The 16,816-nt window shown below is 42.5% G+C and overlaps 2 protein-coding genes across 2 annotated transcripts in view; one reads left to right on the plus strand and one right to left on the minus strand.

The window, feature by feature from the left end:
• The window catches only part of NSUN5 (NOP2/Sun RNA methyltransferase 5), a 32,350-nt gene that overhangs the window by 966 nt on the left and 14,568 nt on the right, over positions 1-16,816 (minus strand). Inside the window, 6 exon segments of the mRNA XM_060120125.1 lie at positions 1-68; positions 145-285; positions 362-572; positions 778-956; positions 1,665-1,780; positions 1,870-2,008. Of these exon segments, the coding sequence (XP_059976108.1) occupies positions 1-68; positions 145-285; positions 362-572; positions 778-956; positions 1,665-1,780; positions 1,870-2,008 (854 nt within the window).
• LOC132476367 (large ribosomal subunit protein eL39) lies at positions 8,403-8,745 on the plus strand. The gene has a single exon (XM_060078269.1). It carries the CDS (start codon positions 8,447-8,449, stop codon positions 8,600-8,602), a length of 156 nt encoding a protein of 51 aa, XP_059934252.1. The 5' UTR covers positions 8,403-8,446; the 3' UTR covers positions 8,603-8,745.

Here is a 16,816-nt window from a genome sequence, read left to right on the forward strand (position 1 = left end):
TCTTCTTTCTCTTTGGGGCTGGGTTGGGTGTAACTTCTGGGGCTGATGCTTCAGCCTGTGAGACGGAGCTGGAAGAAAAGAAGAGTGAGTTAGATGTGCCCCAATCCTCCAGCGTCTTCCAGGCAGGCCCCCCTGCTCACTCACCTTGGCACCTCTACCCGTTCAAGTACAGCAATGAAAAAGCCGCCAGTGAGAGTGGTCTCAGGGGAAGCCCGGAGGCAGTGCTCAGCACCTGGAAAAGTGCCAAGGCCTCGGTGTGGCCAGGAGGGGAGGACAGGAGCCAGCCTGCAGAGAGGAAATGGAACGGGCTTCTAGGTAAGAGGGCGGCCCCTGCCCCAAGACCCTGGTGGACACCGACTACCTGAAGGCTGCTGGGCTCTGCTGCAGGGCGGCTTGCACCACGTCTTCGTTCTCCTCCTGGTAGAGGGAGCACGTGGAGTAGACGAGGCGCCGCAGGGCGGGGAACGTGAGCGCGAGGCTCAGCGCCCGCCGCTGGAAGGCAGCCAGTGCTCGCAGGCGCTCCTGGCTCGGTACGCTGGTCCCGGGCTCCTCCAGCTGTCTGGTCAGCATCCCTAGGGAAGAGTGCTTTCACCACACACTGCCTGATTTCGAATGAAATCCCCACATACAGATGAGCACACCTGACCATTCACAGGATAACCTGAGCCAGAACTAAACCCGAGGCCAAAACGAATGACCTCCGCCACACCCCTCTATCCCCGCTCTAAGGCTGCTCTGGATCTGTGGGGCCCTCGGCCGCGTTTTCGCCCATCTCACCAGAGCCACTACAAGAAGGATCCAGCAAGATGTACTGGACCTGACGATAACGCTGGTCTGAGGGCAAGACCTCCAGGAAGTCCTGCTCAGCCAGCTCGCAGCAAGAAACCCCGGCCCGGGCCAGCAGGGTAGCCGTAGAAGCCAGCCGCTTGGCATCCAGGTCAAAGGCAAAGATCTTCCTAGGGAGGAGGGCAGAGTTGAGGTGAACTGAGAATTTACGCAACACATAAGAGCCCACAGGCTGACACAGTAACACGTACTTGAAGTCAGGACACACAGAAAATCACACTTCAATGTCTTTAAATTCTCAATTAATATTTAAAAAGGGTCAGTGGGGGACTTCCCTGGTGGTCCAGTGGTAAAGATTCCACCTTCCGATGCAGGGGACGTGGGTTCGATCCCTGGTCAGGGAACTAAGGTCGCACATGCTGCAGGGCAACTCAGCCCGTGCACCACAATGACCGAGCTTGCGCGCCTCAACGAGAGCCCGCGTGCCTCAAACCACAGAGCCCACGCTGCAACGAAAGATCCTGCACGCCTCAACCAAGACCCTGTGTGCCACAACTAAGACCCGACACAGCCAAAAATAAATTAAAACAAACAATTAAAGTGAGTCACGTGAAGTTTAAAACAAAGTTAAAAAAAATAAAGGGCAGTGGTTAGAAATAACTGCCCAGGGCCCTCTGCCCCAAGGGCTAAGGGATTCACATCTCACACGTGTAACCCACTGGGAAGCTTAGGAACTGCCCTAGGTCCAGGAGGAAATATTTAAAGGGAAGGCCGCCTTTCAGCCTTCATGACCTACTGGAGTTAAGAGTTCCTTATTTCTTCTTACAAAATATAGGATCAGACCCCACCCCACTCCTCTGTCTGACCATGGCACTCACCCTTGGTTCTTCAGAAGAGCAGCCAAGTGACTGGTCTTATTGCCTGGGGCAGCGCATGCGTCGATGACATGGGAACCTGGAGGTGGAGCCAGCAGCACGGCCGGGAGACAGCTTGCCTGGCAGCGCAGAGCACGGGGGCGGCTGAAAGGGACCCCAGGCCGATCGCTCCCCTCCCGCCCCTCCCTTTAACACCCATCCACCCTACCTTGTCTTGTAGGATGAGGTGACCAGCTTGGTACAGTGGATGTTCATGCAGATCTGTTCGGGCAGGAAACACGAGCAACTCCGGCAGCAAGGAATCCAGAAGAAAACACTTCCCTTTGAGGGCCCTCATGTCCTCGAGGCTGCCAGGGAACAAGAACTGTTCATTCCACATTTTCTGAATCCCTCCATGCCAGGCAGCAAGCCAGACATTTCACATGTCACCTAACTGCTTATTTATGCAACAAAAGGTTAAAACTGCTATGAGTAAATGAACAAGCTGATAAGGTAGAGGCAGCAGTTAAGAGAACAGGCTTCTCAGGCCAGGCTCCAGGTTCAGGATCCCACCTCCATCATTTACCAGTGGCGGGAGCACTGGCCCTTCAGCCTCTGTCTACACTTCTGGAAAATGGTAGATCTCGTGAGGATTAAATGACATGCAAAATACTTAGGAAAATATTTTGCACAAATTAGACACGCACTAGCCAGTACTATTAGAACATAACCCTGGGGAGAGGGGCCTGGTTCAGGGAGGTAAATGCTGAGCTGATTCCTGATGGATGAATAAGTAACCTGAGGAGGTAAGGTGAAAACTGTATTCTCCACACTGCAAAGGAGCATTGTTCATTCACCCGACCCACGTAGAAAACAGGCCTAGAGAATAACAACTCAGAAAGCTATGAAGTAGCAGAGCTGGAATTCAAACCCAAACACAACCATTCTCTACCACCCTGGTCACTAAGCAGCATGCTAGAGGCAGATGGGGGAACATCTACAACAGATGGAGAGAAAGGGAGGGAGAAGAGGCAGCTTTCCCAGAGCTGTCAAAGGACAGACCAGGAGGTAGGTGAGTGCAGGGAAGCCTGGGGTGAGGAGCAGCAACCATTGTGATAACACAGGTGCACAGAGTGCATGGCAGATGGGCCTGGAAAGGAAGCAGGGGGCACAGCACAATGGAGAGCCACGGGTTTTCAGTAGGGGAGTAAAGCATCAGATCTGGTTGCAGATCTCTCTGCAGCCAACACAAGGAGGACAAACACGACAAGAAAGTCTGGAAGTGGGGAGACCAGTTTAGGAGATTCTTCTGCCAATCATGATAGGATATGATGCTTAAACCCAGGCAGTATCCAGGAGGACAAAAGAAAGATGCCGAAGGCACAGTAGTAAATGACTAAAAGGAGAGGAGGGAAGCATCTATGATGACTCAGTTTCTGCCTTGACGAAATGGGTGCATAATGGTGATATCTGTTAGGTTAAAACAGGGAATGCACAAGATGCCAGTGTCAGGGATGCAAGGATGGTTCAACACCCACAAAGTAATCAATGCGATATACACAATTAACAAAAAGGATAGGGCCTCCCTGGTGGCGCAGTGGTTGAGAGTCTGCCTGCCGATGCAGGGGATACGGGTTCGTGCCCCGGTCTGGGAGGATCCCATATGCCGCGGAGCGGCTGGGCCCGTGAGCCATGGCCGCTGGGCCTGCGCGTCCGGAGCCTGTGCTCCGCGACGGGAGAGGCCACAGCAGTGAGAGGCCCGCATACCGCAAAAAAAAAAAAAGGATAAAAATCACATGACCATCTCAACAGATGCAGAAAAAGCATTTGAAAAAATTCAACATCCACTCATAAAAACTCTCAACAAACTGGGTATAGAGGGAACACACCTCAACATAATAAAGGCCATATATGACAAGTCCACAGCTAAAATCATACTCAATGGTGAAAAGCTGAAAGCTCTTCCTCTAAGATCAAACACAAGGCAAGGATGCCCACTCTCGTCACTTTCATTCAACCTAGTATTGGAAGTCCTAGTCAGAGCAGTCAGGCAATAAAAATAAAAAGCATCCAAATTGGAAAGGAAGAAGTAAAACTGTCACTATATGCAGATGACATGATTTTATATAAAGAAAACCTTAAAGAATCCACCAAAAAACTAATAGAACTAATAAATTCAGTAAGGCTGCAGGATACAAAATCAATATACAGGGAATTCCATGGCAGACCAGTAATTAGGACTCCGCACTTTCATTGCCAAGGGCGCGGGTTCAATCCCTGGTCAGGGAACTAAGATCCCACAAGCCATGTGGCATGCCACCCCCCCCAAAAAAATCAATATATGAACATCTATTTCTATACACTAATAATGAACTATCAGGAAAAAAATTAAGAAAACAATCCCATTTACAATTGCATCAAAAATTTAAAAATTCCTAAGAATAAATTTAACCAAGGAGGTGAAAGACCTGCACACTGAAAACTATAAGACATTAATGGAAAAAAAAACTGAAGATAACACAAATAAATGGAAGGATATTCTGTGCTCATGAATTGGAAGAATTAATACTGTTAAAATGTCCATACTACCCAAAGAAATCTACAGATTCAACACAATCCCTATCAAAATTCCAACAGCACTTTTCACAGAAACAGAATGAACTATCCTAAAATTTGTATGGAAGCCCAAAAGACCGTGAATAGCCAAAGCAATCTTTTTTTTTTTTTTTTTTTTTTATTTATTTACTTATGGCTGGGTTCGGTCTTTGTTTCTGTGCGTGGGCTTTCTCTAGTTGCAGCGAGTGGGGGCCACTCTTCATCGCGGTGCACGGGCCTCTCACTGTCACGGCCTCTCTTGTTGTGGAGCACAGGCTCCAGATGCGCAAGCTCAGTAGTTGTTAGCCAAAGCAATCTTGAGAAAAAAGAACAAAGCCAGAGGTATGAAGCTCCCAGACTTCAGACTCTACTACAAAGCTACACTAATCAAAACAGTAAGGTACTGGCAACAACACAGACACATAGATCAATGAAACAGAACAGAGAGCCCAGAAATAAACCCACAAACTTATGGTCAATTAATCTATGACAACAGAGGTAAGAATATACAAAAGGGAAAAGACAAAATCTCTTCAATAGGTGGTGCTAGGAAAACCAGACAGCTATATGTAAAAGAATGAAATTCGAACATTTTCTCACACCATATACAAAAATAAACTCAAATCAATTAAAGACCTACATGTAAGACCAGAAACCAAAAAACTCCTAGAAGAAAACATAGGCAGAACACTCTTTGACATAAATTGTAGGGGAATTCCCTGGCAGTCCAGTGGTTAGGACTCTGTCCTTCCACTGCAGGGGTCACGGGTTCAATCCCTGGTCAGGGAACGAACAAAGATTCTACAAGCTGCATAGCCCAGCCAAAAAAACTAGCAATTTTTTAAAAATCTGTCTCCTATGGCAAAGGAAACAAAATAAAAAATAAATAAATAGGACTAGTTAAACTTAAAAGCTTTGGTACAGCAAAGGAAACCACTGACAAAATGAAAAGACAACCTACTGAATGACAGAAAATATTCACAAATGATATGACTGATAGGGATTAACATCCAAAAACATATAAACAGCTAAGACAACTCAACATCAAAAATACAAACAACTGGGCTTCCCTGGTGGCGCAGTGGTTGAGAGTCCGCCTGCTGATGCAGGGGACACAGATTCATGTCCCGGTCCGGGAAGATCCCACATGCCGTGGAGTGGCTGGGCCCGTGAGCCTGTGCTCTGCAACGGGAGAGGCCACAACAGTGAGAGGCCTGCGTACCGCTACAAAAAACAAAAAAAACCTGATTAAAAAAATGGGGAGAAGGCATGAATAGACATTTTTCCAAAGAAGACATACAGATGGCCAACAGGCATATGAAAAGATGCTCAACATTGCTAATCAGAGACATGCAAATCAAAACCACAATGAGATATCACCTCACATCCATCAGCCATCAGAAAGGCCATCATCAAAAAGAACACAAATAACAAATGTTGGCAAGGATGTGGAGAAAAGGGAGCTCTAGTATACTGCTGGTGGGAATGTAAATTGATGCAGCCACTATGGAAAAACAGTAATGAAGGTCACTCAAAAAACTAAAAATATAACTACCATATGATCCAGCAATTCTACTCCTGGGTATATATGTGAAGAAAATGAAGTAACACTAATTTGAAAAGATACGTGCACTCCAATGTTCATAGCAGCATTATTTACAATATACAAGATACTGAAGCAACCTCAGTGTCCATCGATAGATGAATGGATAAAGAAAATGTAGCATACATACACAACAGACTATTACTGTGCCATAAAGAATGAAATTCTGCCATTTGCAAGAATGTGGAGAAACTTGGAGGGTATTATGCTTAGTGAAATAGAGAAAAACAAATTCTGTATATCACTTATATGTGGAATTTAAAAATAAATTAACAAATACAACAAAACAGAAACAGATTCACAGATATAGAGAACACCACAATGGTTACCAGTAGGGAGGGGGAAGAAGGGAGGGGCAAGATAGAGGGAGGGGATTAAGAGGTACAATACAGAGAATGTAGCCAATATTTTATAATAACTTTAAATGGAACATAATCTGTAAAAATATTGAATCACTATGTTGTATACCTGAAACTAATATAATATTATAAATCGACTACACTTCAATTTAGGAAAAAAAAACCAGTACGGTATTGGCATGAATATAGACACAGATCAACGAATCAGAATAGAGAACCCAGAAATTAACCCACAAATATATGGTCAAGTATACAATCAAGGAGCCAAGAATATACAATGAGGAAAGGACAGTCTCCTCAATAGATGGCACTGAGAAAACTGGACAGCTGCAAATAAAAGAATGAAACTGGACCACTATCTTACACCACACACAATAAATTAACTCAAAATGGATTAAAGACTTGAATGTATGCAGCATATTACTCAGCTATAAAAAAGAATGAAATCTTGTCATTTGCTGACAACATGGATGGACTTAGGGGTCATTATACTAAGTGAAATAAGTCAGAGAAAGAAAAATACTATATGATTTCACTTATATGTGGAATGTAGAAAAAAATGAATAAACATAACAAAACAGAAACAGAGTTACAGATACCGAGAACAGGTGATTGCCAGAGGGGAGAAGGGTGGCAGGGAGGAGAGAAATAGGTAAGGGAGATTAAGAGGTACAAGCTTCCCGTTACAAAAAAAATGAGTCGGTCTTCCTTGGTGGTGCAGTGGTTAAGAATCCGCCTGCCAATGAAGGGGACACGGGTTCAAGCCCTGGTCCGGGAAGATCCCACACACCGCGGTGCAACTAAGCCTGTGTGCCACAACTACTGAGCCTGCGCTCTAGAGCCCACGAGCCACAACTACTGAGCCCACGTGCCACAACTATTGAAGCCCGTGTGCCTAGAGCCCATGCTCCACAACAAGAGAAACCACTGCAATAAGAAAGCCCGTGCACCGCAACGAAGAGTAGCCCCTGCTTGCTGCAACTAGAGAAAGCCTGTGCGCAGCAGCGAAGACCCAATGCAGCCAAAAATAAATAAATTAAATTTTTAAAAAAATGAGTCATGGGTATGAAATGTACAGTATGGGGAATATAGTCAATAACTATGTAATATCTTTGTATGGTGATGGATGGTAACTAGACTTATCAATTGTGGTGATCATTTTGAAATGTATAGAAATATCAAATCACTATGCTGTGTAACATGAATTAACAGTGTTATAGGTCAATTGTACTTCAAAAACAAACAAACCAACTCATAGAAAATGAGATCAGATTTGCGGTTACCAGAGATGAGGGGGAACTGGATGAAGGTAGTCAAAAGGTACAAACTTCCGCCATCTGTGGAATACATGAATAGACAACGAATCATCCCAAATTGAGAAGCCAGGAGTCAGTGCTGTGCCTCTGAGGTGGGAGAGCCAACTTCAGGACACTGGTCCACAAGAGACCTCCCAGCTCCACATAATATCAAACGGCGAAAATCTTCCAGAGATCTCCATCTCAACACCAGCGCCCAGCTTCACTCAACGACCAGCAAGCTACAGTGCTGGACACCCTATGCCAAACAACTAGCAAGACAGGAACACAACGCCACCCATTAGCAGAGAGGCTGCCTAAAATCACAAAAAGTCCACAGACACCCCAAAACACACCACCAGACGTGGACCTGCCCACCAGAAAGACAAGATCCAGCCTCATCCACCAGAACACAGGCACTAGTCCCCTCCACCAGGAAGCCTACACAACCCACTGAACCAACCTTAGCCACTGGGGACAGACACCAAAAACAACGGGAACTACGAACCTGCAGCCTGCAAAAAGGAGACCCCAAACACAGTAAGATAAGCAAAATGAGAAGACAGAAAAACACACAGCAGGAGAAGGAGCAAGATAAAAACCCACCAGACCTAACAAATGAAGAGGAAATAGGCAGTCTACCTGAAAAAGAATTCAGAATAATGATAGTATAGATGATCCAAAATCTTGGAAATAGAATAGGCAACATGCAAGAAACAGTTAACAAGGACCTAGAAGAACTAAAGATGAATCAAGCAATGATTAAAAACACAATAAATGAAATGAAAAATACTCTAGATGGGATCAATAGCAGAATAACTGAGGCAGAAGAATGGATAAGTGACGTGGAAGATAAAATAGTGGAAATAACTACTGCAGAGCAGAAGAAAGAAAAAAGAATGAGCTCTGTTCTCTTGTCCACCATCCTATGTGGTGCTGGATTTGCTCCTCGCCATGTCTTCTCACAAGACTTTCAGGATCAAGCGATTCCTGGCCAAGAAACAAAAGCAGAATCGCCCCATTCCTCAATGGATTCGAATGAAAACTGGTAATAAAATCAGGTACAACTCTAAGAGAAGACATTGGAGAAGAACCAAGCTGGGTCTATAACAAGCCTCACATATGAAGTGTCACACATGATCAAAACACCAATAGTGTCTGGAACGTCTGCCTGCGTTTTATGCTCTCCTCTTTTTTTGATCTTTCCTCATCACTGCCCACTGTGTAGCTCAGTAATAAACACGTGAACCTTTTGTTGGAACTATTATTATTCTGGTTTGTGATGACGTACTGAATAAATACCCCTCCTATCAGATATAACACAGGACTGTCCAATGATAGAAATGTTCTCTAGTTACCAGGTACTTAGAAGTATGGCCAGTAAAAGTAAGGAACTGGTTTTTTAGATTTTGTTGTTTAATAGCTCCCTGTAATCAGCAGCTCTTATACCTACTGTTATGGGAAGTGTGCATATGTGTCATCCTCATACCTGAGGGTAGCACCTTAAAATAAAAGGCTTTTGTGGGTGGGGGGCATACCATGATGCAGGCAGAGTCTTAGTTCCCTGACCAAGGATCGAACTTGTGCAGTCTTAACCACTGAACTGCCAGGGAAGTCCCATAAAAAGCATCTTCATATACTATTCTGTGGTGCCGGTCCTCAGAGTAGGAATCACATGGACCAGGGATTGGCAAGCTGGTCTGCTGACTGTTTTTCGTATGGCCTGTGAACTAAAGTTCTGCATTTTTTAATTTATGTTTTAAAATAAATTTATGTATTTATTTAAAAAAAAAGAAAAGAAAAAAGAATGAAAAGAACTGAGGACAGTCTCAGAGACCTCTGGGACAACATTAAACGCATCAACATTCGAATTATAGGGGTTCCAGAAGAAGAACAGAAAAAGAAAGGGACTGAGAAAATATTTGAAGAGATTATAGTTGAAAACTTCCCTAATATGGGAAAGGAAATAGTCAGTCAAGTCCAGGAGGCACAGAGAGTCCCATACAGGATAAATCCAAGGAGAAATACGCCAAGACACATATTAATCAAACTGTCAAAAATTAAATACAAAGAAATCATATTAAAAGCAGCAAGGGAAAAACAACAAATAACACACAAGGGAATCCCCATCAGGATAACAGCTGATCTGTCAGCAGAAACTCTGCAAGCCAGAAGGGAGTGGTAGGACATATTTAAAGTGATGAAGGAGAAAAACCTGCAACCAAGATTACTCTACCCAGCAAGGATCTCATTCAGATTTGATGGAGAAATTAAAACGTTTACAGACAAGCAAAAGCTGAGAGAGTTCAGCACCACCAAACCAGCTTTACAACAAATGCTAAAGGAACTTTTCTAGGCAAGAAACACAACAGAAGGAAAAGACCTACAATAACGAACCCAAAACAATTAAGAAAATGGGAATAGGAACATACATATCGATAATTACCTTAAATGTAAATGGACTAAATGCTCCCACCAAAAGACACAGACTGGCTGAATGGATACAAAAACAAGACCCATATATATGCTGTCTACAAGAGACCCACTTCAGACCTAGAGACACATACAGACTGAAAGTAAGGGGATGGAAAAAGATATTCCATGCAAATGGAAACCAAAAGAAAGCTGGAGTAGCAATTCTCATATCAGACAAAATAGACTTTAAAATAAAGACTACTAGAAGGAACAAAGAAGGACACTACATAATGATCAAGGGATCGATCCAAGAAGAAGATATAACAATTGTAAATATTTATGCACCCAACATAGGAGCACCTCAATACAGAAGGCAAATACTAACAGTCATAAAAGGGAAAATCGACAGTAACACATTCATAATAGGGGACTTTAACACCCCACTTTCACCAATGGACAGATCATCCAAAATAAAAATAAATAAGGAAACACAAGCTTTAAATGATACATTAAACAAGATGGACTTAATTGATATTTGTAGGACATTCCATCCAAAAACAACAGAATACACATTTTTCTCAAGTGCTCATGGAACATTCTCCAGGATAGATCATATCTTGGGTCACAAATCAAGCCTTGGTAAATTTAAGAAAATTGAAATTGTATCAAGTATCTTTTCTGACCACAATGCTATGAGACTAGATATCAATTACAGGAAAAGATCTGTAAAAAATACAAACACATAGAGGCTAAACAATACACTACTTAATAACGAAGTGATCACTGAAGAAATCAAAGAGGAAATTAAAAAATACCTAGAAACAAATGACAATGGAGACACGACGACCCAAAACCTATGGGATGCAGCAAAAGCAGTTCTAAGAGGGAAGTTTATAGCAATACAATCCTACCTTAAGAAACAGGAAACATCTCGAATAAACAACCTAACCTTGCACCTAAAGCAATTAGAGAAAGAAGAACAAAAACACCCCAAAGTTAGCAGAAGGAAAGAAATCATAAAAATCAGATCAGAAATAAATGAAAAAGAAATGAAGGAAACGATAGCAAAGATCAATAAAACTAAAAGCTGGTTCTTTGAGAAGATAAACAAAATTGATAAACCATTAGCCAGACTCATCAAGAAAAAAAGGGAGAAGACTCAAATCAATAGAATTAGAAATGAAAAAGGAGAAGTAACAACTGACACTGCAGAAATAGAAAAGATCATGAGAGATTACTACAAGCAACTCTATGCCAATAAAATGGACAACCTGGGGCTTCCCTGGTGGCGCAGTGGTTGAGAGCCCGCCTGCCGATGCAGGGGACACGGGTTCGTGCCCCGGTCCGGGAAGATCCCACATGCCGCGGAGCGGCTGGGCCCGTGAGCCATGGCCGTTGAGCCTGCGCACCCACAGCCTGTGCTCCGCAACGGGAGAGGCCACAACAGCGCGAGGCCCACGTACCAGAAAAAAAATAAAAAAATAAAAATAAATGGACAACCTGGAAGAAATGGACAAATTCTTAGAAATGCACAACCTGCCAAGGCTGAATCAGGAAGAAATAGAAAATATGAACAGACCAATCACAAGCACTGAAATCGAAACTGTGATAAAAAATCTTCCAACAAACAAAAGCCCAGGACCAGATGGCTTCACAGGCGAATTCTATCAAACATTTAGAGAAGAGCTAACACCTATCCTTCTCAAACTCTTCCAATATACAGCAGAGGGAGGAACACTCCCAAACTCATTCTACGAGGCCACCATCACCTTGATACCAAAACCAGACAAGGATGTCACAAAGAAAGAAAACTACAGGCCAATATCACTGATGAACATAGATGCAAAAATCCTCAACAAAATACTAGCAAACAGAATCCAACAGCACATTAAAAGGATCATACACCATAATCAAGTGGGGTTTATTCCAGGAATGCAAGGATTCTTCAATATACGCAAATCAATCAACGTGATACACCATATTAACAAACTGAAGGAGAAAAACCATATGATCATCTCAATAGATGCAGAGAAAGCTTTCGACAAAATTCAACACCCATTTATGATAAAAACCCTGCAGAGAGTAGGCATAGAGGGAACTTTCCTCAACATAATAAAGGCCATATATGACAAACCCACAGCCAACATCAATGGTGAAAAACTGAAACCATTTCCACTAAGATCAGGAACAAGACAAGGTTGCCCACTCTTACCACTCTTATTCAACATAGTTTTGGAAGTTTTAGCCACAGCAATCAGAGAAGAAAAGGAAATAAAAGGAATCCAAGTCAGGAAAGAAGAAGTAAAGCTGTCACTGTTTGCAGATGACATGATACTATACATAGAGAATCCTAAAGATGCTACCGGAAAACTACTAGAGCTAATCAATGAATTTGGTAAAGTAGCAGGATACAAAATTAATGCACAGAAACCTCTGGCATTCCTGTACACTAATGATGAAAAATCTGAAAGTGAAATCAAGAAAACACTCCCATTTACCATTGCAACAAAAAGAATAAAATATCTAGGAATAAACCTACCTAAGGAGACAAAAGACCTGTATGCAGAAAATTATAAGACACTGATGAAAGAAATTAAAGATGATACAAATAGATGGAGAGATATGCCATGTCCTTGGATTGGAAGAATCAACATTGTGAAAATGACTCTACTACCCAAAGCAATCTACAGATTCAATGCAATCCCTATCAAACTACCACTGGCATTTTTCACAGAACTAGAACAAAAAATTTCACAATTTGTATGGAAACACAAAAGACCCTGAACAGCCAAAGCAATCTTGAGAACGAAAAATGGAGCTGGAGGAATCAGGCTCCCTGACTTCAGACTATACTACAAAGCTACAGTAATCAAGACAGTATGGTACTGGCACAAAAACAGAAAGATAGATCAATGGAACAGGATAGAAAGCCCAGAGATAAACCCACGCACATATGGTCACCTTATCTTTGATAAAGGAGGCAGGAATGTACAGTGGAGAAAGGACAGTCTCTTCAATAAGTGGTGCTGGGAAAACTGGACAGGGACGTGTAAAAGTATGAGATTAGATCACTCCCTAACACCATACACAAAAATAAGCTCAAAATGGATTAAAGACCTAAATGTAAGGCCAGACACTATCAAACTCTTAGAGGAAAACATAGGCAGAACACTCTATGACATAAATCACAGCAAGATCCTTTTGGACCCACCTCCTAGAGAAATGGAAATAAAGACAAAAATAAACACATGGACCTAATGAAACTTAAAAGCTTTTGCACAGCAAAGGAAACCATAAACAAGACCAAAAGACAACCCTTAGAATGGGAGAAAATATTTGCAAATGAAGCAACTGACAAAGGATTAATCTCCAAAATTTATAAGCAGCTCATGCAGCTCAATAGCAAAAAAACAAACAACCCAATCCAAAAATGGGCAGAAGACCTAAACAGACATATCTCCACAGAAGATATACAGACTGCCAACAAACACATGAAAGGATGCTCAACATCTTTAATCATTAGAGAAATGCAAATCAAAACTACAATGAGATATCATCTCACACCAGTCAGAATGGCCATCATCAAAAAATCTAGAAACAATAAATGCTGGAGAGGGTGTGGAGAAAAGGGAACACTCTTGCACTGCTGGTGGGAATGTGAATTGGTACAGCCGCTATGGAGAACGGTATGGAGGTTCCTTAAAAAACTACAAATAGAACTACCATTTGATCCAGCAATCCCACTACTGGGCATATACTCTGAGAAAACCATAATTCAAAAAGAGACATGTACCAAAATGTTCATAGCAGCCCTATTTACAATAGCCCGGAGATGGAAACAACCTAAGTGTCCATCATCGGATGAATGGATAAAGAAGATGTGGCACATATATACAATGGAATATTACTCAGCCATAAAAAGAAATGAAATTGAGCTATTTGTAATGACGTGGATGGACCCAGAGTCTGTCATACAGAGTGAAGTAAGTCAGAAAGAGAAAGACAAATACTGTATGCTGACACATATATATGGAATTTAAGAAAAAAAAATGTCATGAAGAACATAGGGGTAAGACAGGAATAAAGACACAGACCTACTAGAGAATGGACTTGAGGATATGGGGAGGGGGAAGGGTAAGCTGTGATAAAGCGAAAGAGAGGCATGGACATATATACACTACCAAACGTCAGGTAGACAGCTAGTGGGAAGGAGCCTCATAGCACAGGGAGATCAGCTCGGTGCTTTGTGACCGCCTGGAGGGGTGGGATAGAGAGGGTGGGAAGGAGACACAAGAGGGAGGGGATATGGGAACATATGTATATGTATAGCTGATTAATTTTGTTATAAACAGAAACTAACACACCATTGTTAAGCAATTATACTCCACTAAAGATGTAAAAAAATATATATATATACCACAAAAGGAAAAGAAGGCAGTGGAGTATACAGCACAGCCTGTTCGAGGAAATAGATGAAATAATAGTTTCTTAACTGTTGAATGTGAATATTAAGAAGATATTATGCTTCCATGTAGAACATTTAATTATATTCAGTGTGTTTTAACATCACTGACTGCTCCTTAGTTGATGGTGTAGGGAAGGTTTGTCATGTGGAAAAATGCCAACTTTAAAAAAAAAAGGTACAAACTTCCAGTTATACAAGACATAAAGTACTAGGAACGTAACATACACCATGATAAATATAATTAATACTGATATATGTTACATATGAAAGTTGTTAAGAGAATAAATCCTAAGAGTTCTCATCACAAGGAAGAATATATTTCTTTTCCATCTCTTTCATTCTGTATCTATGTGAGATGATGGATGTTCACTAAACTTACTGTGGTCACCATTTCATGATGTACGTAAGTGAAATCATTATGCTGTACACCTCAGACTTCTACTGTGCTGTACACCTCAGACTTCTACTGTGCTGTATGTCAATTACATCTCAATAAAACTGAAAGGAAAATAAAAGACTTGTATGTAAAACCTGAAACCATAAAAATGCCTAGAAGAAAACAGGTGTAAGCTCCTTTACATCATCCTTGGCAATGATTTTTTGGATTTGACACCAAAAGCAAAGGCAACAAAAGCACAAAAACCAAGTGACACTACATCAAAGCTTCTGCACAGCAAAGGAAACCATCAACAAAATGAAAAGGCAATCTATGGAATGGGGGAAAATATTTGCAAATCATATATCTGATAAGGGCTTAATATCCAAAATACACAGCGAACTCATACAACTCAATAGTTTATAAAAAACACCCAATTAAAAAATGGGCAACTCAATAGTTTATAAAAAACACCCAATTGGGCCTCCCTGGTGGCGCAGTGGTTGAGAGTCCGCCTGCTGATGCAGGGGATACGGGTTCGTGCCCCGGTCCGGGAGGATCCCATATGCCGCGGAGCGGCTGGGCCCGTGAGCCATGGCCGCTGAGCCTGCGCATCCGGAGCCTGTGCTCCACAACAGGAGAGGCCACAACAGTGAGAGGCCCGCATACCGCAAAAAAAAAAAAAAAAAAAAAAAAACACCCAATTAAAAAATGGGCAGAGCCTCTAAAGAGACATTTTTCCAAAGAAGACATACAGATGGCCAACAGGTACACTGTATGGTTGTTAGCATAAGTGACACCATCATAAGTCAGGACAGTTTCTCCTGTCCTGCTGACTCTACTCAGGACTGTACTGTGCAGTAAATCTTCTCTGCCGTCAGGGCTTTGTGGTTAATAGATAGTGTTTAATAATCATTAGGACCAGTGGCCTCTATGCTCCGTTAGTCCCCAAACAATGATGAAAACCTTCGCTGGTGTATTCCCAGCACCCATGAGACTCGTTACCGATTTATAAATCTTGACTTAGCAATGTACGCCCTGTTTCCAAGGACCTACCCGCATACCCTAGGTTAACTATAAAATTGTCCCATTGGCCCCTCTGCTGTGCAGAGTGCAGCAATGAATGCTTCCAGATTGTTGTCTGGCCAATCCCACCCTGTTTAGTTACCCTATAATAAACTGATCCATTGATTATCTAGAGCTGCCTGCCTCATTTTTTGGCCTCATGATGCCTTCTCAGTTCAGTGGGCACTTTTCATTCCCTCCATCCAACAATTGGCAAGCCAGTCAGGAAACTGAGAACGACCCAGGAATGGGTAAAGGGACAGTAAAGCCCATTGATGGTAGGGGAAATCCTAGGCTGGCCAGCCACTTCCACATGCAGTGATTTGGCTAGGCTTAGGGAACACTTCCAGCCAGTGTGTGAGTACAGGGATGCCCCCAAAACACCAAAGGGCTTATTAGATATATCAACTGAAGTGGTGGGAAAGCAAAAAGTGGAAAAACAAAGTAAGCTATTGCACTGCATGACCTTTGTTATGCACTCTAATGATTGGCACAGAGAAAGAATTACAGCTCAACAGGGAACTAAAGAAGCGCCGGCATTAGAAAGGGATGTCCAGATGGCATGTTCCACCACTTCAGACATATGTTAAAGACAATACAACAGGAAGAACATGTTGAAGTGATAACATGTAAGATGCCTAAAATGCAGGGCCACAGGCTGTTCCATTCAAACGTGAGGACCTTTTCACAGGAGAACTGGGACTTCAAGAGGTGGGATCCTTGGGATAACTACATGTCAGAAGATGTGGACATAACTCTAGAGGAGGAAGACCTGCAGGCAAGACCTCTCATCCAAACTACAACACAGGCCACTAGGGAGCCAGGAGATAACTGAGAGGAGATCCCTAGAAGCCAAGACACAACTGTGCAGGGATATTTCTCCACCGAGTTAGAATTCACAGGCAGGTTTAAACAAAAGAGTAGGAAAGGAATTGCAGCCTGGGTGCTCCGTTTATGGGATACTGGGAGAAATGGTATTATGTTAAATGAGCCAGAAACGTCA

This window comes from Mesoplodon densirostris, chromosome 16 (genome assembly GCF_025265405.1).
Source record: "Mesoplodon densirostris isolate mMesDen1 chromosome 16, mMesDen1 primary haplotype, whole genome shotgun sequence".
NCBI lineage: Eukaryota > Metazoa > Chordata > Mammalia > Artiodactyla > Ziphiidae > Mesoplodon > Mesoplodon densirostris.

Bases quoted from the DNA above. Each gene is read 5' to 3' on its own strand.
- LOC132476367 (XM_060078269.1), top strand. From the start codon at position 8,447: ATGTCTTCTCACAAGACTTTCAGGATCAAGCGATTCCTGGCCAAGAAA.